At 35.4% G+C, this 27,203-nt stretch overlaps 1 protein-coding gene across 1 annotated transcript; it reads right to left on the reverse strand.

The window, feature by feature from the left end:
* On the reverse strand, positions 1–26,867 carry LOC123667805 (putative leucine-rich repeat-containing protein DDB_G0290503). Its single transcript, XM_045601643.1, has 13 exons — positions 26,753–26,867; positions 25,452–25,561; positions 24,539–24,599; positions 24,141–24,254; positions 23,062–23,209; positions 21,878–22,019; positions 20,284–20,388; positions 14,130–19,614; positions 9,593–9,727; positions 8,557–8,690; positions 7,366–7,447; positions 1,533–1,683; positions 1–184 (listed from the first exon to the last, which is right to left on the reverse strand). The coding sequence occupies exons 1-13, from the start codon at positions 26,865–26,867 to the stop codon at positions 1–3; spliced, it is 6,966 nt and encodes a 2,321-aa protein (XP_045457599.1).
* Positions 26,868–27,203: the final 336 nt, after the last annotated feature.

Raw genomic sequence — 27,203 nt, forward strand, 5'->3', positions numbered from 1 at the left:
TTAAACATCAAGAAATATTACAGGAGGTGATAAGCTTCGCATGCTTTCCCTGACTTTCCTCGAGACATCCCTGAGATACCTCACGTCGTTAGTCTTGCAAAACGTTGGTCTCCTGTATGATTCAATAGCTTCTACTTCAGCTGAATTTTGTCTGAATATTTCACGCGTAGGCGATTCTTCACATCTGAAAAATTATCTTTTTAACGTGAGCTAAGAGAGCTAATGAGTATTATAAATTGGACAGGCCTACATTGTTAAAACAGGAATAAGAAATTATATAAAAAGACTAGCTACTGCGCGCGACTCCGTCCGCGTTGAATAGCTACTTGAAAAAAAAACCCGATTTCATTAGTGCTCTGCTCCTATTGATCTTAGCGTAATATATAGCCTTCCTCGATAAATGAGCTATGTAACACTGAAAGAATTTTTCAAATCGGACCAGTAGTTCCTGAGATTAGCGCATTCAAAAACAAATATATATATATATATATATATATATATATATCTCATATGCATGATCATCCGTGTAATTGTAGATTGTGAAGAAATCGAGAGATTTTTTGCTGTCCTTAGCCGTATAAGTTCGTATCTACTTTTATTTGTTTTTATTCGATCGCATAACGTTATAATTTAATGCCACGCCCTATTGCCATTCTTATTAGGTAATTCACTGCACGACTTGCGGGGAATCCCGCGCGTCGAGTTGACCAATTTTTGCAAGGAGACGGTCGGACATGAAAGCGGCAACAGCGAAGAGGTGTCAACGTGGAGGTAAAACATGTTTATTTAATGACGTCAGTAGTAACGTTATCGGTATTGCTACCAAGCCTTGCTTAGCCCAACAATAATTTAGGGGTTTTTATGATATTTTTTTAATATGGCAAATGTAAAGGGGACATTAACCACGTCACACGGAACTGTCTGCTTGTTTGGACCACTGCTTTAGTAAAAAATAAAAACAAATGCTACCACGTGATTATTTATTTTATTACAAAATTGTTAAACAGATTTTTGAACACTTTAAATTTTTTTTTATATAATTGTGTTTGCAGGCAAACGAAAAAAACCAACTTCAATTATATCGACAAGCAATACAACGTGGGTAGACGAAAAATTAGTCAAGTAAATACGCATTATCAAAGATTATTCCAAAAGTTCTAATCAGATCTCGATGAAATTTAAATGTGACCACATGATAAACATCGGCTTTCGATTAAATTAAAAAGTATCAAAATCGGTACACCCAGTATAAAGTTATGCAAATTTTCGAGTTTCCCTCGATTTCTCTGGGATTCCACCATCAAATCCTGGTTTCCTTATCATGCTACCACACCAGAGATATTTACTTTTCAACAGAAAAAAAAGAATTATCAAAATCGGTTCATAAACCACGAATCCCGAACACACACACATATATATATATATATATATATATATATATATATATATATATATACGGTCGAATTGAGCACCCTGCTCCTTTTTTTGAAGTCGGTTAAAAATATATACCAACGAATTACTACGATACTAACCTCTTTGGTCTGATAACAACTTCTGGTTGATATCCGCTTTTCAGCTTCTCTAAGCTGGTATGTCTGGAAGACTCTGCACCCACACAAAACGTCTGATTGGACACATGTGATTCTATGTTGCGACTTGGTGATGCGTTTCTGTTCTTGCAAGCTAAATTCATTAGATAATTATGTTATTGGTCAATTTGATCCAAAAATAAATATGAACTGAGGTAGGGCACAGCAGGAAATTTCCTGCTCAAAATCTGGAGCAGCCCGACTGGGGAAGTACCTCGACCTTACAGAAGACCACAGTTAAATAATACTGTTTTCAAGCAGTATTATATTCCTGCTGGTGAGTAAGGTGATCAGAGATCCTGGGAGGTATTGGGGATGGGGTCGGCAACGCGCTTGCAATGCTTCTGATTCTTTGTGGATTAAGCTCTGGCCCTTCTCCTACATGGAGAAAGAGGCCTATGACCAGCAGTGGAATGACACGGGCTTAATCAAGCATTCCACAACAGTTATAGAATCTATTATAGCAGTCACCCGCCTAGCGTGGTGACTATGTGCAAAACACATGAGTTCACGCCATTTTTTGTGCAAACTTGTGAGGGCCTATGTCCAGCAGTGGACTTTGACAGACTGTAATGATGATGAAGATGATGATGATGATAGCAGACAAGGTAAAAAAACTTCTGTTAACCATTTTTAGCTTGAGTGAAATTAATCAATCTCTCGACGATCTCTGAGGACCGGTCTTGAGATATGTTAGGGTATTTCCTAAGCGAAGTGGCAAATGAGTCCGGTTGAAGCGACGGACGGGGGCTGAAGACTGACCCTGTAAAGATTTTTTTTTTACATTTGAAATGTCGTTTTCACAATAGCTGGTCGTTTCTCTTCTACAATATTTATTGGTCTTTTCTAGACACAAATGTATATAAAATAAGAATTTTAAGCATTTTTTAATATCATATCAAAAATCGACCGCTCCAGAGGGGATCGAGCCTGCATGATCATGATCTGAGCCGACTGACCGTGTCGGTCCTCTAGCCAATTAAGCTATGGAACGATATAACCGCTACATCGAAAGTTTTGATATGATGATTTTATATTCGGTCCAAGCGACCGTGGCGCCGTCTATAGTGAGTCCTTTACAGAAACCCGTAACTATTCAAAGTTTCATATTACAATGAAAATCTTTGATAGGAGACGACACCACGCTATTTTTAATTTGTCCGATTTTATATTCGGTCTAAAGGGGGCCATTGACGGTCAGTTGAACTGATCAGTTGGACTGATCAGTCCAACTGATCAGTTTTTCGCGTCAGTTGAAATATTTGCCCATTGACTGGCGTCACTCCGGCCCTTCAGTTTTCGTCCGACCGGGCTGTTTAAAGGACGTGTAGGTATTACCTATTTTTGTCGAGAAAAAAAAGTGGATTCTGATTAAGAAGAAGAAACATTAATTCTTAAACGGCTACTGTTTGTTGCCATTTACTGGTCTACAATGATCTATAATTTTATATGAAAAGTTATTATTATTAGTTGTACCTCATTTGTAATAAGTATGTCAATGGGCAATCGATCATGCACGGTGTCGTTAATGCCATTAATTATAAATGTATTTATTTATTTCTAAGTGTTATTTATATGTATTTATAAAAAAAGTATCTACATCAGCCGGCAGTTACCTATACCACAAGCATTACATTGATTACTGTAGGAAGAAACGACCGTGTGTATATGTTATAAATATGTATTAAAAAAAATAGTAGGTGTAAAATAAAACTTTTTTTTTAAATGTTATAATTTTCGTCCGTTTTTCACAAACATTCTGAATTTTCATATTTTTCAATAAATTCTGTCGTTATGTTTATTTAAAATATCGATATATCGATATTTTTTCGATTTGATTTAATCGCCTTTGTTTAAAAAAATAAATAAACATAAGTCGGCTCAAAAATAATTTACACAGTTTATAATTCAGTATATTTGTAAAACAAATTAAATTATAAGTGTATTAAAATGTAAGATTCTAAGTAATTATTGTTCAATTTTAATAAAACAATAATGTGTACCAATATTCAGTAAGAGTTTTTAAAAATACTCGTTGTTTTATATGCGCAGTTGTTTGACTATTACGATTATTAGGCACTTAAAGATTGATTAAAGAAGTAATTCGTTCAAATGCTATAGATGTAGCAAAAGAAATCGAATATTTAACAGCTTTATTTTTTGTTTTTTGATTAAATAATATTCAACAGCTATTTCCGATAGCACCAGAGTAGAATGTTTACTATCAATCCAAATTTTTAGTGCATTTAATGACTTTGAAATATTTGGTTGATCTAAATACTGCCTTAATTCAGCAGGTATGTAGGTAACAAAAATTGTGACAAAAAGTCATTAGACAAATTTTTCAAGAGTAATATCATATTTTCATGTCTATCCCATGAGGATGAAGTTGTTTCTTTTTCTCTGCGTGGAGAATCGCCTACGAAAATTACATTTCGTTTAAGGACAATTACTTCTAATATTATAAATGTGAATGTGTTTGTTTGTTACTCTTTCACGCAAAAACTACTTAACTGATCATCATGAAACTTTGTATATATATTTTTGGAGGTATCAGAGCAACATAGAATACTTTATATAAAAATATATATATTTTACGAAAAATAAGATCTCTCTCCTTTTTTAATGGGTTCAAAGCGAGCGAAACCGCAGGTAAAAGCTAGTATATAAATAACTAAACTAAAAAAATAATAGTATTTGCTCGCAAACGAAAAAAAAACCGACTTCAACTACATCGACAAGTAATACAAAGTAGGTAGACAAAAAAATAGTCAAGTAAATACGCGTGATCAAAGATAACTCCAAAAGTTGTAATCAGATCTCGACGAAATTTAAATATAACCGCATAATAAACACCAGCTTTCGATTAAATTAAAAATCATCAAAATGGGTACACGCAGTAAAAAGTTATGCGGTATAATACAACGTAGGTCGACGAAAAAGTAGTCAAGTAAAAACGCATTATTAGATATAATTCCAAAAGTTATTGTTAGATCTCAAATAAATTTTAGTGGGATCAAATGACCCGCAACATCTTTCGATTAAAAAAAAATTGTCGAAATCGGTCCACCCAGTCAAAAGTTCTAAAGTAACATACATATTAAAAAAAATACAGTCGAATGCGAACCTCCTCTTTTTTTGGAAGTCGGTTAAAAAAATAATGTAGTGTAAATAAAGTTCAGTAGATTAGAAGAAGTTAGTGGATTAAAGTAGAACATAATAAACTTATCATTATGTTCTAGTTTAAATAATTGACGAGAAAAAATAAAATAATAAAAATTTACTTAAAAAAAACAAAGCGTTACGAAACATAAGTCTGTCTCTCTTTCTACTTTCACTAAGTAATGTGTCCCTCTCAACTTCCGTTTGCCTCGCCTGATCACACTTTTCGTAACAATCTCAGTACGTATTTACCAGCTTACTTCCCAAGTCAAGTGTGCGTAAAGAAGTTTTACTTCAAAATATCGAGTGTCGATATTAAAATTTCAATATCAAATTAATATTAGTAATAAATATCGATATTTCGATATATCGATATTTTATCAACAATCCTAGTTCGGCGCGACGCGCCGGGATGGATTTACGTGGCGCGTCGTCAGTTAAAACTCTGGAGCGATGGTTCTACACTCACGATCAAATTTCGGAGAGCGCGCAAAACTTATCAGTTAAACTGATCAGTTGAACTGACCGTCAATGGCCCCCTTAAGCGACCGATTTTTGATATGATATTAGAAAATGTTTAGAATTTCCTAATGTGTGGGTAACACAAAAATAAAATCATACAAGTTAAAATAAGAATTATCAAAATCGGTTCTTAGTTAATTACTGCAAGATATAAATTTTAATATTTGTGATTGTTTCGGTGAGACGCGTTTATATTATTGTTTTAAGTTTTCCAGATAAGCTCGCAAAAAAACCTTTGCATTTGTAAACTAGATACTTATCTCTTTTTAAACCTTCGAAATATTGGGAAATTCCACAACTGTAAGGGATATATATACCCTTACCCTAGTTCTGGGGAAATACAAATACTAGTAAACATACGCATTAATATACTTAAAAATTCATAATTGGTAGTTTATTGATATAATACTATTACTAATACTCCTTTATTTTTTCCAAGCTAAAAGATTTACATTTTTACTTAAATGTAGTTACAAAGCGATTTTAAAGTAATTATATTTAGGACTAGCTGTGCCCGCGACTACGTCCGCGTGGAATTTAACAAAAAAGTTATTGTTGAATTCGCAGAGTTATAAAAAAAATACTTTTCTAAAATAAAAGGAGCCTAAGTTACTCCTTTCTATATCAGCTATCTGCCAGTGAAAATTCCGTCAAAACCTGTCAAGTCGTTTCAGAGATTAGCCGAAACAAACAGACAGACAGACAGACAAAAATTCTAAAAAATGTTATTTTCGTATATGTACCGTGTATAAATCCATATGCACTTAGTAAAAAGCGGTTATTTTAATACATATTACAAATAGACACTCCAATTTTATTTATTTGTATAGATAATAGATGCCTCTGCTGCCATACTAGGAAAACCCGTGATACGGTCTATGATCGAATTCGATATTATTGTCTAGTTTTTAATGTGGTTTTATATCAGCTTCTTAGAAAAAATATCTCTAAATCAACACCTCTATCAGGCCAACACATAGCGCCCCTGTATTCTGAAGTCTTCATTGGATAGCAATGGCTTTCCCCACTGCCCTGACCGCCGATTATGAAGTTCCCGTGACCTAAAACGCAACTTAATTTAAATTAAGTAATATTAATTATAAATACACTGTCATCTATCAGCTGGTATAGCACCAGTAAGGCAGGCATACTTGTAAGTTGGAATGGTAAAGTACGTTCCTATCTTAGACCCTAGTAGTAATTTTTAGTAGTCCCCAAACAAGATAAATGATCAGATGGGTAAGACTACATGAACTGTGGTAATATAGTTGTTTATACAAAAATACATTTCTAAATAATTGTGTAAAATATAAATATATTAAGACGAATTCATATTTCGCATGGTCAATTTTCGAATGAGCCATATTTTTATTCACGTATATTATATATACGTACTAGCTGACCCCGCAAACGTTGTTTTGCCATATATTTTATTAACCTTCTCAATCCCCCCCCCCCCCTATAGGGGAATGAAAAATAGATGTTGGCCGATTCTCAGACCTATATGATATGCACACAAAATTTCATTAGAATCGGTCAAGCCATTTCGGAGGAGTTTAACTACAAACACCGCGATACGAGAATTTTATATATTAGATTAACATTTTACGTTTTTGTCGAGTGAAAAAAATACGCAGAAGTATTTATTATCACTCATCATCATCACTTCAGCCTATCGCAGTCTACTGGACTGCTGGACTGGCTGGACATAGGCCTCCACGAGTTCGCGCCAAAAATGGCGTGAGCTCGTATGTGTTGCCCATAGTCACCACGCTGGGCAGGCGCGTTGATGACCGCAGGGCGGAATTTGTCGTACCGAAGATGCTGCTGCCCGTCTTTGACCTGTGTATTTCAAAGCCAGCAGTCGAATGGTTATCCCGCCATCGGTCGGCTTTTTAAGTTCCAAGGTGGTACTGAAACTGTGTTATCCCTTAGTCGCCTCTTACGAAAGCCACGAGAAGAGAGGGGGTGGCTATATTCTTTACTGCCGTAGCCACACGGCTTATACTTATAAAACATTTATACGAGCCGTTTCAAAGCTAAGAATAAGACATACAATCTGTCAGGTTAGTTATTAAAATAAGTAATGTACCGGGACAGATCTCAGGCCTCTGTGGCGGGAATTCCGTCACTTCATCCGGCGGAGACGTAGGAGTGTAGTGGCAGTGCATCATCTGTGAAACAATTCAGAGTTAGCCTATTTTTTAATCGTAGCTTCTTAGAATTTTTTTATAAGACTATTACTTAAAGTTAAAGAAACACTCCCACACTGGTTTATAATAAATAATGACAATTATCTCTCATTTGAGAGTCCTCACAAACGTGATAAGAATACGTACTACGGAGAAAGGTTGGAATTTATGCTACACGAGGTTTGTGCTAAACATGATAAATATCGCTTCAGCCTCTAATATCCCACTACTGGGCATAGGCCTCTTTCCCCATGTAGGAGAAGGATCAGAGCTTAATCCACCACGCTGCTCTAATACGGGTTGGTGGATACTATGTCAGTCATGTAAAAGTTCCATAGTAGTAAACAAGCGTATAATTAGACAACCATGAACAAGTAGACGCCGCGTTGGCGCAACGGTCACAGCCATGGATTGTACCTGTTGCGCTGGCGGTTGCGGGTTCGATCCCCGCACATGACAAACATTTGTATTGGCCATACAGATGTTTGCCATGGTCTGGGTGTTTGTGCAGTTCTTTTGGGTCTCCACACCGTGCCTCAGAGAGCACGTTAAGCCGTCGGTCCCGGTTGTTATCATGTACACCTGATAGCGATCGTTACTCATAGTAGGGAATATATCCACTAACCCGAATTGGAGCAGCGTGGTGGATTAAGCTCTGATCCTTCTCCTACACGGGGAAAGAGGCCTATGCCCAGTAGTGGGATATTACAGGCTGAAGCGTGAACAAGTAATAATAATAAATTAACTACGCCTTTCCTCTATCCCCCTTTCCTCCTTTGCCCTAATCAACTACTTCTAATGTTTATACATATCAATAAATATCTCAGGACTCCTATAACATTTCACGTTTCCAATTTTTCACAAATTTGATGACGACTATAGACATTTTTTAGGAGTAATGTTCACTTTTGGATTTTTAGCGGTGTAAAAAGCTCTAAAGCTCTCTTCAATAGTCTCCAAAGTTCTCTCCCCAAATGTTTCACGACTTAAAATATTTAAGTCTAATATTAACAGCTTTTTTAATCTGTCGATAAGTTTTGTATACCCGAGGAGAGGTTGGTGTTCGTTGGTTTACTAAGTCGCTATTTCACCTTATAGGTGCTGGTATATCGTCCGTCCGTGGCCTGCACGCCACTCTCTCGCCGCGCGACGTTACTTGTACACTGCGACACGGTGGCGTAGCAACGTCTTCCGTCTCCATTAGTTCTCGGAACTGAATGTGAATCTGAAATAAAATAATAAATCAACTTCAGCTTACATTGATAATTAAGAGTACAATACACATGATTAAATAAAAATAATTAGGGATATTTCAAAAACGATGTGTTACACGACATGTATCAGATTTCGACTAAAAGAATTATCTTCAAAATAGGTATACCCAGTAAAAGTAAGTAAAGTAGAGGAAAAACACATAAAAAATCCGATCGTATTCTTAAACTTCACGTTTTTTTTAAGTCGGTTAAAAGTCATTGCCGTAAAAGCATTGGCGTACCCAGAATTTTGTAAAAGTTTAAACATTTTTGTTTTTTTACGTAACTAGGTCGGCAAACAAGCGTACGGCTCACCTGATGGTAAGCGATTACCGTGGCTTGTAGACGTCTGCAGCACCAGAAGCATCACAAGCGCGTTGCCATTCCTATCCCCGATTGCCCAACGTTCTGGTCACCTTACTGACCAATAGGAGCACAACACTGCTAGCGAGCAGTATTATTTGGTTGTAGTCTTCTGTAAGGTCGAGGTACATCCCCACTCAGGCTTCTCCATATTTTTTTGCCCTACCTCAGTTAAAAATAAAATTTAAAAGTTGATCCTTAGTAACATTTTTTTTTCAAACTTGCAACTTTTCATTTACTTTCACTATCTATACTAAAGAAAGTTTTGACTCAGTTCAGCCTAATACAGTCCACTGCTGGACATAGGCTTCCACAAGTTCGCACAAAAATGGAGTGAACTCATGTGTTTTGCCCATAGTCACCACGCTCGGCAGGCGGGTTGGTTTTGGCTGAATCTCCCTAAAATTTAATTATTAAAATCTAAAATATAAATTACTAATTTCGAGTTAGGATGGGGCCGATGCCCCATTTTGCGCCAACGTGAGTATGACCATGGAAGTAAGTAACATACAATTCTCTGGGAGGAGAGTGAACTGTCTTCCAGAGTCGAGCAGAGTCACAGCAAGTCCTGAACCCTGGAGTCCACGTACCACCGCCACCATGCCCTCACCGTCCATCGCTACCACTACTGCGGCAAGGGAATGTGCTGGAAATATTGTTATACTTCTGAATATATTCTATTTGTCTGTATTTAAACACTAGAAAGGAGAAATGTGTATGAGCTGGATTGAATCAGGCTGTATCGTCTCAATTTTTGAGAAAAGGGTTCTCTTACCATATAGAAGAAGGGTTCGAGTTTAATCCAGGACGCTTTAGACCGTGTATTGGCGGATAATTTACTACCACGAGTAGCAATCGCTATTAGATGGAATAATAATCAGAGCCATAGGTGTAATGATGAAACACGCAAGGACATAGATGAAGACGAGAAACAATTACATGTTCAAATATAAATATCTGCCCTAGACGGTTTTTTTTTTGTTTGTATCCAATCGATTAATTTCGAATAGAACCGATTTAAATATTTCTTTTACCTATACAAAGATACCCTAAATGGAGAAAGAGGCATATGAGCAGTGAGCATGTTACAGGCTGAATGCAATGCAACATAAAAAGTCAGGTTTTTCAGAAGTGGCAACCTAAATAGCAAGGGGCAAAATTACCTAAACGAAACTTCGAAACATATCTGGTTAGTTAAGATTTGCGTAACACAATATTTCTTTTACTTTAGTATGTCATTTTTTTTTTTAACCGACTTCCAAAAAAGGAGGAGGTTCTCAATTCGACTTTTTTTTATGTATGTTACATCAGAACTTTTGACCGGGTGGACCGATTTCGACAATTTTTTTTAATCGAAAGGTGGTGTGTGCCAATTAGTCCCATTTAAATTTATCTAATAATGCGTTTTTACTTGACGCTCTTTTCGTCGACCTACGTTGTATTATACCGCATAACTTTCTACTGGATGTACCGATTTTGATATTTCTTTTTTCGTTGGAAAGGAGATATCCCTAGTTTAGTACCATGATAAGGAAACCAGGATCTGATGATGGGATCCCAGAGAAATCGAGGAAAACTCTCGAAAATCCGCAATAACTTTTTACTGGTTGTATCGATTTTGATAATTTTTAATTTTATCGAAAGCGGATGTTTATCATGTGGTCACATTTAAGTTTTATCGAGATCTGGTAACTACTTTTTGAGTAATCTTTGATAACCCGTAGTTACTTGACTATTTTTTCGTCGATCTACGTTGTACTACTCGTCGATGTAATTGAAGTCAGTTTTTTTTTTCCTTTGCGAGGAAACACAATTATTTTCAATAGAAACTTCGTCTTGACATTAATTAACACATGAAAAAAGAGTTTACTAGTTTGATGAAGTCATGCGGAAGTTATGCGCGTTCTTACATCAAAAAAGTTTCCAAATGTTTTCCTCTTCCATTCTTGTCTAATATTCGATACTTCAGCGCTCACTCCTTTCTTTCTCGTCACTCACACAAAAAAGTAATATTGATGTTGTAACCAATATACTAACAGTCATTTTAATCAAACGGGAAGAAGAGTAAAACAAGTCGGGCCGATAACAGCCCTTCCAATCTTCAATGTTGGGTAAAGACCTGCAAATCCCATCAGAATTAGGTTTTTAACTTGTTAAACAGATTGCCTTATTAAAGAGGATATGGCAAACCAGACTACTAGAAATACGACAACTTCAAAAGGTGCAAATGCGTGATCGGTTAAAAGGGTGATGGGTAGTTATAATAATGCTTTCTTCTCTCTCATTAACTTACTGTGTACGTTGATTAACTGAGTGTGTGGGCAAAGTTAGTGAAGTGAAGTAAGGAACAAAAGCAAAAAATTATTTGCTCAAACTCTGGTGTGGCCTGATTGGCAAAGTACATCAGCCTTACAAAAGATTCAGTCAAATAATATTGGTCTCAAGTAGTCGATTAGTACGGAGGGAAAGGTCAACCTTACGTATTGTTTCGACCTTGGGTTTTTATAGTAAGTAAGGTAGCCATAGATACGATAGTATATAGAGAAGACAGAGGGACATCGGTACAATACGAATGTAACGCTCCTAGAGTTACAAATATCTGTTGGCTACGGTAACCGCTTACCACCAGACACTATCTATCATCACCACAAATCATATGGTCATCTATTACGGCTAGGCTTTAGATTAAGAACCGCATTTTAAGTTAGATAGGTTAGGGTTATTATTATTTTTTTGTAACCAAATTATGTCGATAAAGTCTAATTTGGGAAGTTTGGGAATTGAAATAATTGGGAAGGTAGGTTAGGGTTATTTTTTTTACAGGGGTATCACTGAAAATCAGTGTTACATCTATTACAACCACGAATACTATGTGCCATATGCTTGTTTGCCGCTCTAGGGGATTAAAATATAACATAATCTCATCATCCTATAATAATATCATTTTAAAGTATTTTATGCAACTAGGTCGGCAAACAAGCGTATGGCCCACATGGTTATAAGCGGTCAACGTAGCCTATAGACGCCTGCAACACCAGAAGCATCGAGCGCATTGCTTACCTTACCTCTGACCTCTCCAGTATTAATGAGTATATTATTGCACTGAATACTTACATATCACGCAAAAATAAATGATTTAGTTAAAAAAAATAAAAAAAAAAAACAATGAATTTTCAAGAGACGAAAATTTTGAACATCTTAATCATACTTTTGTATTAAATTTGACTTTTGACATAATTTCTTTCATATTATTCTTAAAATTTAAGTCTTCTTAAAAACCAGTGACGTTGTTTGGTATTTATTTATTTTTAATAGCTTTTATTAGTGATGGGTTCGATCGTTTTCCAACATGTTGAAAAAGGCCAACGCCCAGTAGTGCGATGTAAAATCAATCATCTATATCTATACAAATAAATAAAATTGCAGTGTCTGCTTGTAATATTAAAGTAACCGCTTTTTACTAAATGTATACACGGTGCATATACGAAAAAAACAACATTTTTTATAATTTTTGTCTGTCTGTCTGTATGTCTGTCTGTCTGTCTGTCTGTCTGTATTCTGTGTTCTGGCTAGTCTCTGAAACTGCTGGATCGATTTTGACGGGGCTTTCACTGGCAGATAGTTGATGCAATAAGGAGTAACTTGGCTACTTTTATTTTAGATTTTTTCTATAACTCAGTGCACTGAACAATAACTTTTGACGTGACAACGTCTTATAAATTGGTTTGCCGGGTGACACTTCAAGAAACTGCGTTACGCTCCGCTCACGTTATGCGCTCACAATGAGAGCGAGTGAGAGGCACGCGTCCCTTCCAGTCGGGCATGGTTAGCCCGCCTAAGAGCGAGAGAGACAGACATAAAAAGTGAATGAAATTCAGTACGAGATTCTTTGTATAAATTAATGTTTTAAATATAATTCTTTGTATAAATAAATGTTTTAAATTGTTACTATTATTTCATCCTTCTTCCTACTATACGAATGAATATTCACATTAAAATTATTTTACCACTCAAAGTCGTTGTCACGTAAAACTTTCGCCCGTATACCGACTTAACAGGCAACCAATTTTTTTTGTTAAATTCCACGCGGACGAAGTTGCGGGCACAGCTATAATAGTTAGAAATAAAAAAATTACCGACCGTTAATCATGTTGACGTTTCAAAATTAAAGCTGTCATTTATGAATATAATTTTAATAATTAATTAATTTACGAAAACAAAAGCAATAATAAGCTTTTTAGTTGTTGATACCGGTAGAGCAAGCAGTTACCTATAAAATAAAATATAATACATGTGGAGTAATTGTGAGGTTTTTTTCTAAAAAGGGAGGTAAACATCTTAACCTAAGCGTATTAATATTACTTATATATGATAAACAATTTTGTAATAATAACCGTGGCGCCGTCTATAGTGAGTCCTTTACAGCAATCGTCAAAGTTTCACATTACAATGAATTCTTCGACAGGAGACGACACCACGAACGGCGCCACGGTCGTTTAGACCGAATATTAAAAATCATCATATCAAAAATTTCGATCTAACGGTTACATCGTTCCATAGCTTAATTGGCTAGAGCACCGACACGGTCAGTCGGAGATGCAGGTTCGATCCCCGCTGGAGCAGTCGATTTTTGATATGATATTAAAAATTGTTTAGAATTTCCTAATCTGTGGGGTAACACAAAAATAAATCATACGAATACTTATATGATATTTAAAAGTTTCCTTGACCTTACCCCAATATGATATAATATCGGGTGTAGGGCTGTAAACATCTTTACTGTAATTGTTGAAAAGATAAGGGGCAATATTTTGTATCTGTGCGATCGCATAAGTGGAACTGAATAGCACATTTTTCGAAAACTTGCTTACCTACTGAAAAAATGGTAGATTGTTTTAGACGCGATATGTTTTTGTTACTTAAATTTTTATAGCATTTGCAAAATTAGTGTATGAAGTAAAACACTCAAAAATAGACAGCACTTTAATAAAATACACTGAACAAAACAATAAAACAGTCACAAATAATAAATTAAAAGTCTCTTTTAAAGAAAAAATAACTTGGGTGAGGACAATATCCCCCGAAACATTTCGAACAGTGTCTTAATGTATTTTTAGCGGATACTTGCCGACAACCAGTGTATGGTTTATTCCTACACTGTGTGAGAAGGTGGTTCTTACAATTACAACAGACTTTGCTCCCTCTATTATCATTGGTGATGTATTCTGGTGATGCATACACTCTCCGTTCGCTTCGCTTTTCAGTTATTATTATTGGAGACAGATTTTCTGACATGGTAGTCGCTTTTGGTGCTTTGAATTTTCTCCGATCTTTATTAAAAGATTCTAAATGGTCTGCAGTTTCTTTTTCGAAAATTTTATCAGTACTTTCTTCTGTTCTTTCTCTTCTTTTAGAGAGAGATAGTCTAGTATCACTTATTTTATTTTGTTGTTCTTCTGATGTGATACTCTGTGATTCAGGAATATCATCCAAATGTTTAGATTGAAGTACATAACGTGATTTATTAGCAGCGTTTTGTTGTAAGTCCTCTGTTTGCGTCTCAGTATCTTTTGCGAAAGATATTTCTTTACCTATCGATTCTTGTACTTTTTGCGTTTTTGATATTTGCTTCAAATATTGCTTTTCATTGTTTAAAGTTGGTTCGGTTTGTGTTTTAGTCGTAACCTTAGTTTTTGCTGCGATTTCTTTTGGAGGTAAATCTTTTGACGGTTCTAAAATCTGAAAACTTTGGTTAGATCCACTGGAATCCCAATAATATTCTCGAATTAAAACTTTTGGTGAAATTTCCCTGTGAATAGGAACATTTTCGATCATAGATGCGTTTGAGGTTTGTACACTTTTGTGTATATTGTTACTTACTACTACAGTTGTTTGAATTCCAACGTCTTCATAATATTTTAGAGATAAGTTATTAGTTGCATTTTCAGGTTTTGACTGAATTTCTGATCTCGTTCTTATTTTTTGTAGATGTTCGATATCTTCCAAGCTCAGAGAAGTTGGTGATATTTGAGGTGTAGATTGTGTCGATGCATTTTTTGTTGCTGTTGTTTTGTTTTCTCTTATACTTTCATTTCTAAGGAAATCACTTTCTTGTAGTTGATTTTCTTCTTGTTCTTGTCTGCTCGTATTTGTTTTAGGACCAGTTGTTGAAAGTGATACATTTTTAAGTAAATTGTGTAAGTCTTCTTGAAGTCTATTAGAATCGATGGGTGAAACAGGACGGCGTTTTAAATAATCATCACAAAATTTACTAATTTCTCTATATAATTTGTTCTTAAATTCATTTCGGAAATCTTCATCTCCTGTAGAATAGTGTAAATCAATAAAAGCATCAGCAAGTTTTTCTTTCATTAAATTAAACGACCGTTGTTCTTCAAATGTTATCTTGTCTAATAGTGTTTTACTAACAGTATTATGTAAAAGTTGCTTATATACTGCACTTGGTGTTTCCTCTCGATTTATATTAACTTGTGATTTAAAATCTCTAGTCGTTTTGTTAGTTTCTGGTTGTTTATCACATAAAATGTCTTTTAGTTTTGCTACCAAAGACGCTACTTGACTTTCTAAACCTTGATAATCAATTCTGAGAGGAATTTTGCTAAGCAGTCTTAGAATGTGATGTTTTAATATACTTTCATTATTTAGAATGTCTTCTAATATTTTGTCTTTTATAATATCAACAAGGCTGGTAATTAAATCTTCTATTTGTCTAACTGGCACGCTTTCTTGTAGAGGCAACATGTTAAGCCATTCAACTACAGCTTCTTTTATGTCATCTAGGTATTTACTACTTATACCTACTTTATTCTCATTAAATTCATTGATTGTTTCCCTATCCGATAAATCATGAAATAGCTGTAACTCTTTTAGAAACTGTAAAAGGTCGCACGCAACTGCGTGATGAAAAGCTGAGTCACTTGATTCACCGGTGACCATTGCCAAATCTCTCAATATTTCTTGAATTAAATGTTCATTTAGTTCATTGTCAGATAATGATTGAGCGAATACATGTTTTATGTCATTCGCAAGTACCATTGCGAAGTAATCTTGTATTTCGTTCTGCAGTTTATACCTGTATTGCGTTGTTCTGATCCATTCTATAATAACGCCGCACAAATTTTCAGTAAGAAATTCACTTGTATCTTGTCGTAATATGAATGTGTCTGTTATATTTGTATTACATAAATGTTTTTTCAAGCTCTCAGCTACATCACAAATCTTCTTAACATCAATATTATTCAAAATACCTGATATCCATTGGAAAATTTCCTTTTTGATATGAGAACTATCGTAGTTATTATTTATTTTAAGGTTTTCTAAATTTCTGGCCAAAATTTGAATCTTATCTTCGTCGAAATTATCTATTAAATTTGGAAAAAAATTTTCGAACCATTCACCTATTTTATTACTAGATTCGTCAATATTTGTTTGTATATTATCTGTATCTGGTAAGTTAATTTCAATTATTTCCTCTTTACGTTCCTGCGTTGGCTGTATTAAGTTAGGCGTTTTGAGACTAAGAATTCGGTGATTTAAACAATCTACGTTAGATATTATATCTCGTACTACTTCATGATTATCTAGTTTGTGTATCCTTTTAAATATATGGTATTTAAGATGTTCCAGTTCCTTTTTCTCTTCTGTTGTTCCATCAGATAATTGTATGTATTTTTGTCTATCAAGTATATCACTTGCTATGTTATTTGTCAATTCATCTTTGTCGTGTTCATTTAGGTTTAATGGGAAATGATGTAACCAATTGGTTATAAGTTCTTTAATTTTGTTTAAATATTGCAAGGGGTCTGATGTTTCCACTTCAATGTTATTTGTTTTAGTAACGAAACTATTATTTGTTGTAGATAATAATACAACTGATGGATATTTTATAGAAGATGTAATGGGCATAGAAGTTGAGAAATCTTCATCCAAAAATGAAGTATTAATTCCTTTATCTGTTTTTGTTTGAATATTCTCATCTACTTGTTCTGAACGATTTGCACGTGTGATTTGGGATTTATTCAGAGATTTTCGTTGTTCTATTTTCTTGTCAAATAATTTTGCTGCTTTGTCTAAATTATTTATTACAGAAGTATCTTTACTACGGTTCTCCACTATTTTAGAGTTTTCGTTTTTACTATAGTTCCTTGAATTACTATTGTATTCATTTTGGATTTCATAGTTACTACCATGATTTTTTAAATCATCAGTTTGAGTTACATTATTTTGAACTGTACACACAGTCTTTTGTTTAATACCTCTTAATTTTTCGGGGGCATTTTTAGTTTCAAATTCTTTGTCCATAACATATATCCTATCATGGCTTAAAGGACTAGATTTGCTTGAAGTTATGTGCAGGCTTGGTGTATCTTGATTGTACAATTTACTACTTTGTGAGGATCTTTCATATCGATTCCTACTGTCATCCATGTCAGTTTCTACAGAGCTTTTCTCTTGAGATATATTAGTTTTACTACTCAGTTTTAATTTAGTCAGTTCCTCTGCGATGGGATTTATATGTAACGATTCATGACGAAGTAGTACATTGTTAACTTTTTCTACAATTTGTTTTCCTAATATTTCAATGTCGTTTTTCGTCAATGATGTATCTTGTTTCATAATGTTTGAAATTTGTGATATAGTTTTATCCGCATCAAGTGTATTATTTTTTATATTTTTTAAAATAACATCAGTTATCTTATGTTTCAAAGACGGCTTAAGTTTTTCAGGCAACATAAGAGACGAGTCTATAATTTTTGAAATATTTTCATATAAAGTCTTTCTCAAATTGTTGTTCCGTTTATTCCAAAGTTTTCTGCCCAAAGGAGTAATCTTCATTTGTGTGAATACTTTCAATTTAAGTTTTTCAATCTCATCTGGGCTTACATCTTTGTCATCATTCGTTGATAACTTGCTTATTAATTTTTTTATTTCTTCCTCAACGTCATTTTTTAACGTGTCTTCATTACTTGTTTTTTCAATGTCCATCAATCGAACCACAAATTCACCTGCTAAATTATTTTGTTCTGTAAAATCATACGATTTTGTAAAAGGAACTTGTTTAAGCCAAGTTATCACGTCTTTATACAGTCCTATATTTTTATTTCCGTCATTTTCTCGGACTGGTTCCTCTGTTAATTTTAAAATGAGACCATTGACTAAATTATCTTTAATTTTAGAATCTAATTCCAATCCTTTTGCATTTAATATATTTTCTAGCCAATGTATTATTGTTTCTCTCATGTCGGCTAGTATATTTTGAAAATTATTATCATCATTTTGAATACCATTTAACTGAAAAGTCAATTCCTTAATTTTTTCGGTCATGTCATCTTTATAATCTGTAAGTTCAGGAATGTTTCGATACCATTCTGTAATATATTGGAATATTTTACTTACAGCAGGATCTTCATGTAAATTACCCCCTATTGATGAAGCGTGAGCTTGACCAAATATTTGTTCAATTAGATCTTTACTAAGTACGCCAAACCGTTCTGATGTCAATTTGGTGTTTAGTCTCGTAGTTAACCGGTCTAACCACTCTTTTACATCATCGTGTAATTTTCTTTGAAAATTTATATCTTTAGATTTCTTTGAGTTATATTTGTGTAAGTTTTTTGCAAAAACTTTAACTAAATCTGAGTACTGGTTTTTATTATATTTATGTGTCAATAACTCTGGTATATTTTCGAACCAATCATAAATCTTCTTTTCAATTTCATTACTTTCAAAATCTGCAACCGTTTGTTTACTTTTATCGTGGTATATTTTGTACTGATATATATGTTCCACAAACTTATCTGCCAATTTAAGTAATTGGTCACTTCTTTGACTGTCTCGTTGTAAAGGTATATCTTTGAGTAAACTAATCACTTCTAATCTTAATTTTTCTTTATACTCTTCGTCTTTTAAAGGTCTGTTCAAAGTAACTTGTGTCAATTTGTCAATGAACTTGTCTATTGTCCTATTGATGAATTTATCATTTACTATATTAAAATCATACGGTAATTTTTTAACTTCTTCAGAGATAGCCGTTTTAAAGTTTTCGTCAGCTACATTAATTAATCTTTTAACTAAATCATCAGCAATTTGAACTTTTAATTTGAAGTCATTTTCTGAATCATCGGGATGCCACATTGGTAATGTATCCAGACATTTTACTATTTCGTTTTTAGCCAGTTCAGGAAAATCATATTTTTGTCCTAAATCCTTCAATGTTTTAATCAATGTGTTGATTAGTTGTTCTCGTTTTAATTTATCTTTTGCATTTAGATTGTAGTTTACAGGTATGATTTTTAGCCATTCATTAATTACATTTTCAAATGTTTCTTTTTCAGTACCATTGATATCTAGTAAGTGAGTCTGAGATGTTCCTCCGTCTAATAGATTCTGTTCTGGGTGGAGATTGGAAAGAAGATTCTGTACTGGTTCATTTCTATTCAAAATTTCATCATCATTAACCGGTGGGTGTCGGTTACAGAAGCATGGATTAATTTTCGACTGACAATTTACAATCTGCAAATAGAAATCAATGCAATGAAGTATTAGGGATAAAAAACTGTTGTGATTAACATAAAATTAGAAACATTGTAAGATTATACATCTGAGTCATCGTACTGTGTGGCTACGGTACTAAAGAATATAGCCACCCCCTCTCTTCCCGTGGGTGTCGTAAGAGGCGACTAAAGGATAACACAGTTCCGCTACCACCTTGGAACTTAAAAAGCCGACCGGTGGCGGGATAACCATCCAACTGCTGGCTTTGAAATACACATGCTGAAGACGGGCAGCAGCGTCTTCGGTGCGACAAAGCCAGCCCTGCGGTCACCAACCCGCCTGCCCAGCGTGGTGACTATGGGCAACACACATAGGTTCACGTTATTTTTAGCGTAAACTTGTGGAGGCATATGTCCAGCAGTGGACTGTATAGGCTGTAATGATGATACATCTGAGACTCAAATATTTTGATGAAAATAAGTATGTATGTCAGTTCCGACAGCAGACTAGAAGTTATTCCTTAAGAAACAATCAGAATAACATGATATTTATAAATTAAATTGGTGTCTTAAGCGAATCAATTAATAATTAATTTAACTAATAAAACTCTAAAATAAAACATAAATTAACGCCTGCCATTCTATTTTTATATTTTTTTAAGATAGTCAAATAAATATTACATCTTACATTAGAAGATGCACTGTGCCTTACGACTGTTGATCTGATTGCATCTCTCGGAGCAGCCGTGTTGTTTCTTTTTCTTTGTATCTCAATATCTTTGACAGATGATGCCTAAAAAATTTAAAAACCTCTTTTAAATTGATATTGGTATTTAGTATTTGTATTACTCACTGCTGGGCATAGGTCTCTTTCCTCATGTCAGAAGGATCAGAGCTTAATCCACCACGCTGCTCCAATGCGGGTTGGCGGATATATTCCTACTATGAGTACGGATCGCTATCAGGTGTACATAATAACAACTGGGACCGACGACTTAACGTGCTCTCCAAGGCACGGTGGGGAGACCCACAAGGACTGCACAAACACAGACCACGGCAAACATCTGTATGGCCAATGAAAATTTTTGTCATGTGCGGGGACCGAACACGCAACCGCCAGCGCAACAGCCACAAATCAGTGCTGTGACCGTTGCGCCAAATTGTAATTATTACATTTGTCATTTCTTTAGCTAACTTAGGGTCTGTCACGTGTCACGTCTTAGCCACGTTCACAAATTGACAGTTTGCGCTGAATCTTATATAAACACATAGAAAAATAGTTTGGCGTAATGTATCTACGACTACAAGCATAATTTCCAAACGATCGCGCCAGATTTATTAATTTTTTTTTATTGTCATTGTGTCAGGATTAGGTTTGAATAGAAAATATAAAAAAATACAGGAAAAAACACCTGTCAAAGTTGACTGGGTCAGATAGTATATTATGAAATAACAACTTCAACTATAATAAACAAATACAAAAAAATGACTAAAGTGTCTTTACGCTCTTCCTGTGGTAACGCTGCCGGTGACGGCAGTAACGACTTTGGATCCACGGACAAACCTGAAACGTAACAATGTTTCCACTGATGCTTTTATTATATTAAATATGACCATCAAGTTTTCCTAATAGACCAGTGATTTAAGCTTTTGAAAACAAAAAAATTATAATACTATGAAACCCATTGGAAAAGGAAGAGAATACAACGAAAATGAAAGGAAAAATAAATTACAGGCGAACTGAGGTCGGGAAGTGGTGGGGCGGTTTAAGGATAAAAAACGGTTTATCTCGATTTCTACTATATTTTTTTCACTTTTTACCATTTTCAATGGCTAAAAGCACTGGTCTTTTTGCTCTACTTCCTGCAGTATCTTCTGCTTAGTAATATATGGATTCTAATCATACCAAGTGTCATTCAAATTTATTCAATAATCAACATGATGTAACCAAGTTACAAACAAACATACAGATTGATGAAAATCAAAAAGTTACATTTATTACAAAATACTTTATCACATCATCATCATCATCACAGCAGCCTTTCGCAGTCCACTGCTGGACATAGGCCTCCACAAGTTCACGCCAAAAATGGCGTGAACTCATGTGTTTCACCCATAGTCACCAAGCTGGACAAAATACTTATTATTTTTTAATATTGAATGGACAGAATTGTAACTTGGGGTTATACAGTTTTATGATAAGTTTGAGGTAACAAATACGTAAGAATCTTTGCGCAATACAATAATTATTAAAATTACGGTATTGCAAAGCTAACTTTTACCCTTGGTTTATCACAGATGATATCTCTAAGTCGGCCGCGGATCACCCTCTTCACTTCTGAGAAGTACTGTACGTCAGTGTGGCGCGGTACGAGGGTAGCTCCCTTCAAGTAATCATAGGTGTAGTTAAGCAGTTCATTTTGACTGAAAAATTTAATACAAATTTAGTGTCCTAATAATAATAGACTAAATACGGTAAAGTATGATTGGAAACAAGTCTGTAAGATGACTGGATGCAGAGGTCACAGCGAACTATCGGTTACACTAATGATTATGATTTCAATTCCTTTATTATAACAAATGTTAAGGTGGGAATCGAACCAATAACTCTGGAGTGGATAGCACTGCCAAAAGATCTAGTCTAGTAACACGTTGTTCTTACGCTATTGTGGTTAAAAGTTGTCAACATTTTCAACAATGCGCTAAGGATAAAATATTTTTTTTATATCACTAGGTCGGCAAACAAGGCCACGGCTCACCTGATGGTAAGCGATTACCGTAGCATATAGACCTCTGCAACAAAAGAAGCATCGCAAGCGCATTACCGACCCTACCCCCAAATCCCCCCAGAAGCTCTGGTCACTCACCAACAGGAACACAATACTGCTTGAAAACAGTATTATTTAGCTGTAATCTTCTGTAAGGTCGAAGTACTACCCCAGTCGGGCTGCTCAATATTTTTTGCTGTGTCCTACCTCGGTTAAGATATATGTTTAAAAATACCAAATCAATCAATTTTAATAAAATTTTGAACGATTTTAGGCTAACATACTTCGTCAAAATTAAGAGGAAAAAAGTGTAAGTATTAACACGGGTTAGACTGAGCATTTATCCATTTTATAATATCATCTGCATTAGTATTTTTTTTGCTGTGTGATTACGGCCTTAAAGAATATAGCCACCCCCTCTCTTCCCGTGGGTGTCGTAAGAGGCGACTAAGGGATAACACAGTTCCACTACCACCTTGGAACTTAAAATGCCGACCGATGGCGGGATAACCACCCAACTGCTGACTTTGAAATACACAGGCCGAAGACGGGCCTGCGGTCACCAACCCGCCTGCTCAGCGTGGTGACTATGGGCAAAACACACGAGTTCACGCCATTTTTGGCTCGAACTTGTGGAGGCCTATGTCCAGTAGTGGACTGCGATAGGCTAATGTGATAGTATTTTTTGTTTCCATTACCTCAAATCTTTATCCCATTTCGCAGAACATGTTTGATTATCTGTTTCGGGGTGTTCTTCTGTAGCGCTTGTTTCATCTCGAGCTTTTATTTCACTTTTTGACTGACGTATCAATGATCGCAGGCTTTTTGAATAGCGTTTCTTTACATCTAAATAATTTATTTTAATGTCATTAATAATTCTTCAGCTATGCTATCATGATAGTAGAATCCTCTGTCAATCCTCTTGTCATGTCTAGCGCAGCGGCCTCACCAGTGGCTCTTGTTCTTGGTTTCAGGTTTAATCCCCGCTCATGGTAAATATTTTATATAAACATATAGATATGTACGATTTTATTTTTGTGTTACCCATACATTAGGTATTCTAAACATTTTTGAATATCATATCAAAAACTGACCGCTCCAGCGGGGTTCGAACCCGCGTCTCCGACTGACCGTGTCGGCGCTCTAGCCAATTAAGCTATGGAACGATGTACCCGCTAGATCGAAATTTTTGATATGATGATTTCATTTGGCGTGTGGCGCCGTCTATAGTGAGTTCTTTACAGAAACTCGTAACTATTCAAAGTTTCATATTACAATGAACGTCGTTCATCGCGGATACATCGTTCCATAGCTTTATTAGCTAGAGCGCCGACACGGTCAGTCGGAGACGCGGGTTCGATCCCCGCTGGAGCGGTCAATTTTTGATATGATATTCAAAAATGTTTAAACATATAGATGTTTGTCGTGGTCTGGATGTTTGTGCTTGTACGTTGTGTCTGTTTCCAGAACCCCAACACAGAAGTAAATCTTCTGGGGAACGCTTAGTATGAAGCGTTTGAAGCTTTCAAAGCGTTTGTACGGCCAAGCAAGCACTTTAAGCAGTAGTTCATACCACTTCGTCAACTTATAGTTCTATGTATATTCCAACAGACGTGTACTTTATAAATTGTTTCTCGATTCAGCCTTTAAGATCCCACTGCTGGGCATAGGCCCCTTTCCCCATGTAGGAGAAGAACTGAACATTCACCACGCTGCTCTACTGTGGATTGGCGGATTCATAAATTATTTGTTCAGCTAACATTAATAAATTACTTACAATTTTTTGTTCGTGTATAATTAATAATCCTCTGTATCAGTTCGGCAGATGATTTCTCACTGGGGTACTTCCTAAGCGACTGTGTGAAGAGATCCTGACTCCTGAATATGGAACCTGGAGAACATGCAAGAAGACTTAAAATTACAAATAAAAAAACATATTAAATCGTGTTTGTAACGTTAAAATAGCTGTTATCCTCCAAATATTTATCGTAAGTATAATAGAGACCCATCGGGGCTAGAAGTGAAATTACTATCAATATGCATGCTAATCACTTTATTAACCGACTTCGAAAAAGGGGGAGGTTCTCAATTTGACTGTATTTTTTATGTTACCTCAGAACTTTTGAATGGGGACGGATTTCGATTTTTTTTCTAATATGAACAATTTATACTCACTCATCGGTCGAGGAAAGATAGCGGAGACATAAGGCGATTCGTAATCTGGGAACTGTATGTTCTGAAAAGTGGCAAGTGGTAATTATAGTTTCATTAACAATTGATTGAACGAAACCAGAAGATGCCAATTGTTTCCTAATAAACTGTTTTATACGAATGTTGGAGAATGTAATAGTATTTTTACAAAACCAGAATCTATTACGGCAAAGAAATTATATAAATTGGTCGATGAAGTTCAATCAATAGTGTCTTAAGGTGTTATCATGTAATTGTATTAACATAAATGTATAATAACCGAGTGACAGTCGCAGTAGCGGCAAAGCCCTTAAATAAAATAAAAAATAAAAAAATAAATAATTGGTTGGAAACTTCCTGATAAATTATTTTAGTACCTTAAACCTTAAATTGTACTGTGTGGCTACGGTACTAAAGAATATAGCCACCCCCTCTCTTCCTGTGGGTGTCGTAAGAGGCGACTGAGGGATAACACAGTTCCACTATCAACTTGGAACTTAAAAAGCCGACCGGTGGCGGAATAACCATACAACTGCTGGCTTTGCAATACACAGGCCGAAGACGGGCAGCAGCCTCTTCGGTGCGACAAAGCCAGCCCTGCGGTCACCAACCCGCCTGCCCAGCGTGGTGACTATGGGCAAAACACACGAGTTCACTTTATTTTTGGCGTTAACTTGTGGAGGCCTATGTCCAGCAGTGGACTGCATAGGCTGTAATGATGAAACCTTAAATAATCCATTGACTAAGATTTATATAAATGATTTAAGTAATGTGTTCATCTTTTATTACTTTCTCGTTGCAGAATCTAATTTTAAAAAGGCATTTTCGGTCTGAATTCTGTCGTGCTAAAGACTTCGGTCAATTTATTTTTATTCAAATATTATATTAAGTAATTAACCCTGTAACTGCTGGCACATCTGATATCACACGTCGGCGCGTTGACATTTCCCAAACTCCTGTCTGTGTTGGTTTCGACGCTCGAAAGGGACACTCTTGTTGATTTCTTACCTATAAAAAATTCAAATTGGCATCATATCATTATATAAATATTTATATAAGGCAAAGAATAATAGAAAACAGAATAAAGTTGTCTCTGGAAAATAGGTAATAATTAGTATTTAGTAAGGTCCACAAATTTCGGAACTTATTTTTTTAAGTATTTTTTTAAATATCGTACTATAATAAAAGCGTTTACCGTAGCAACACCAGAAGCATAGCAAGCGCGTTGTCTACTTTGTCCTCTATCCACTGCAGACACTCAAGGAGTTTGAAATTATTTCACAAGAAAAGTCTTAACGGTTACCGTTTCATCTTCTTTGCTTTGATACTTATCAAATTGGTTAACACAAGAATTATAATTGTGTTAATTTTAGAAGCGCAGTTTGATGCTTTATAGCCTATATTCCAGTTAAAATAGCCTAAGGCACAAAATGATTTAAAATCAGCTTTGCACCTGATAACATAAACCAAGCCAAATGATACATAGCTTTATGAATATACAACTAGGTCGGTAAATAAGCGTACAGCTCACCTGATGGTAAACGATTACCGTAGCTTAAAGACGTCTGCAACACCAGAGGGCTTAGTGCGAGTTTTGTTTAATCCGTCTCGCAATAACGGGCGTAAATTTTAACTTCATTTTGTATGGGAAATTCGGGATTTCAACCTAGTTCTCGCGTTTGCCGCTAGATGGCTCTGTATCGATTGTATCGTATACTATTCTTTATCGTATAGGCTGCACTGTTTAAATTCCCATGCAAAATAATCTTCACGTATAAACGCGTTTCTGTCATGTTTCTGTGAATAAAACTCGCACTAGGCACTCAGAAGCATCGCAAGCGTGTTGGCGACTCTAACCCTAATCACCCCAGGAGCTCTGGTCACGTTACTCATCACAGGAACACAAAAATTCTTGAGAGTAGTATTATTTTATTTATTTATTTTATTTATTACACTTTATTGCACACAAAAATAAGAAGATACATTTTATAACGATGAGATACGTAAACAAATAATGTCTGCAAAGGCCTTATCGCTTATAACGATCTCTTCCAGGCAACCTTTATTATTTAGCTGTGATCTTCTGTATGGTCGAGTTACTTCCCCAGTTGGGTTGTTCCAGATTTTGAGTAGGATATTTCCTGCTGTGTCCTACCACAGTTAGAAATTAGCTTTATAATGTGTGTATGTTGCACTCACTTGTATCAAAACATTTTCTAGTAGGGTTGCCATGATTGTCAGATATTAAAGTGACTGTCAGGGCGTGCTTCGTACCACGTACCACCGCTACCATTCCTTCACCATCACCTTCCATGTTAGCATTACTACAATACAAATTAATTAAAAAATGTGATTGTATACGTCCCACTTTTGAGCTTTTTTCCATATAGGAGAATGGTTAGAGCTTAATTGACCACAGTACTCCACTGTGAGTTGGAGATTAGTTCATCATCATCATCATTACAGCCTATACAGTCCACTGCCGGACACAGGCCTCCACAAGTTTACGCCAAAAATGGCGTGAACTCATGTGCTTTGCCCATAGTCACCACGCTGGGCAGGCGGGTTGGCGACCGCAGTACTGGCTTTGTCGTACCGAAGACGCTGCTGCCCGTCTTCGGCCTGTGTATTTCAAAGCCAGCAGTTGGAT

The sequence above is a fragment of the Melitaea cinxia genome, chromosome 29, assembly GCF_905220565.1.
Source record: "Melitaea cinxia chromosome 29, ilMelCinx1.1, whole genome shotgun sequence".
Lineage (NCBI taxonomy): Eukaryota > Metazoa > Arthropoda > Insecta > Lepidoptera > Nymphalidae > Melitaea > Melitaea cinxia.

Coding starts and splice junctions, on each gene's coding strand:
- LOC123667805 (XM_045601643.1), bottom strand. CDS start 26,867: ATGGAAGGTGATGGTGAAGGAATGGTAGCGGTGGTACGTGGTACGAAG. Junction 24,600..25,451: donor GATGTGCCAGCAGTTACAGG/GTTAATTACTTA, acceptor GCCACTTTTCAG/AACATACAGTTCCCAGATTA. Junction 8,691..9,592: donor CACTCTCCTCCCAGAGAATT/GTATGTTACTTA, acceptor ATTTTATTTCAG/ATTCACATTCAGTTCCGAGA.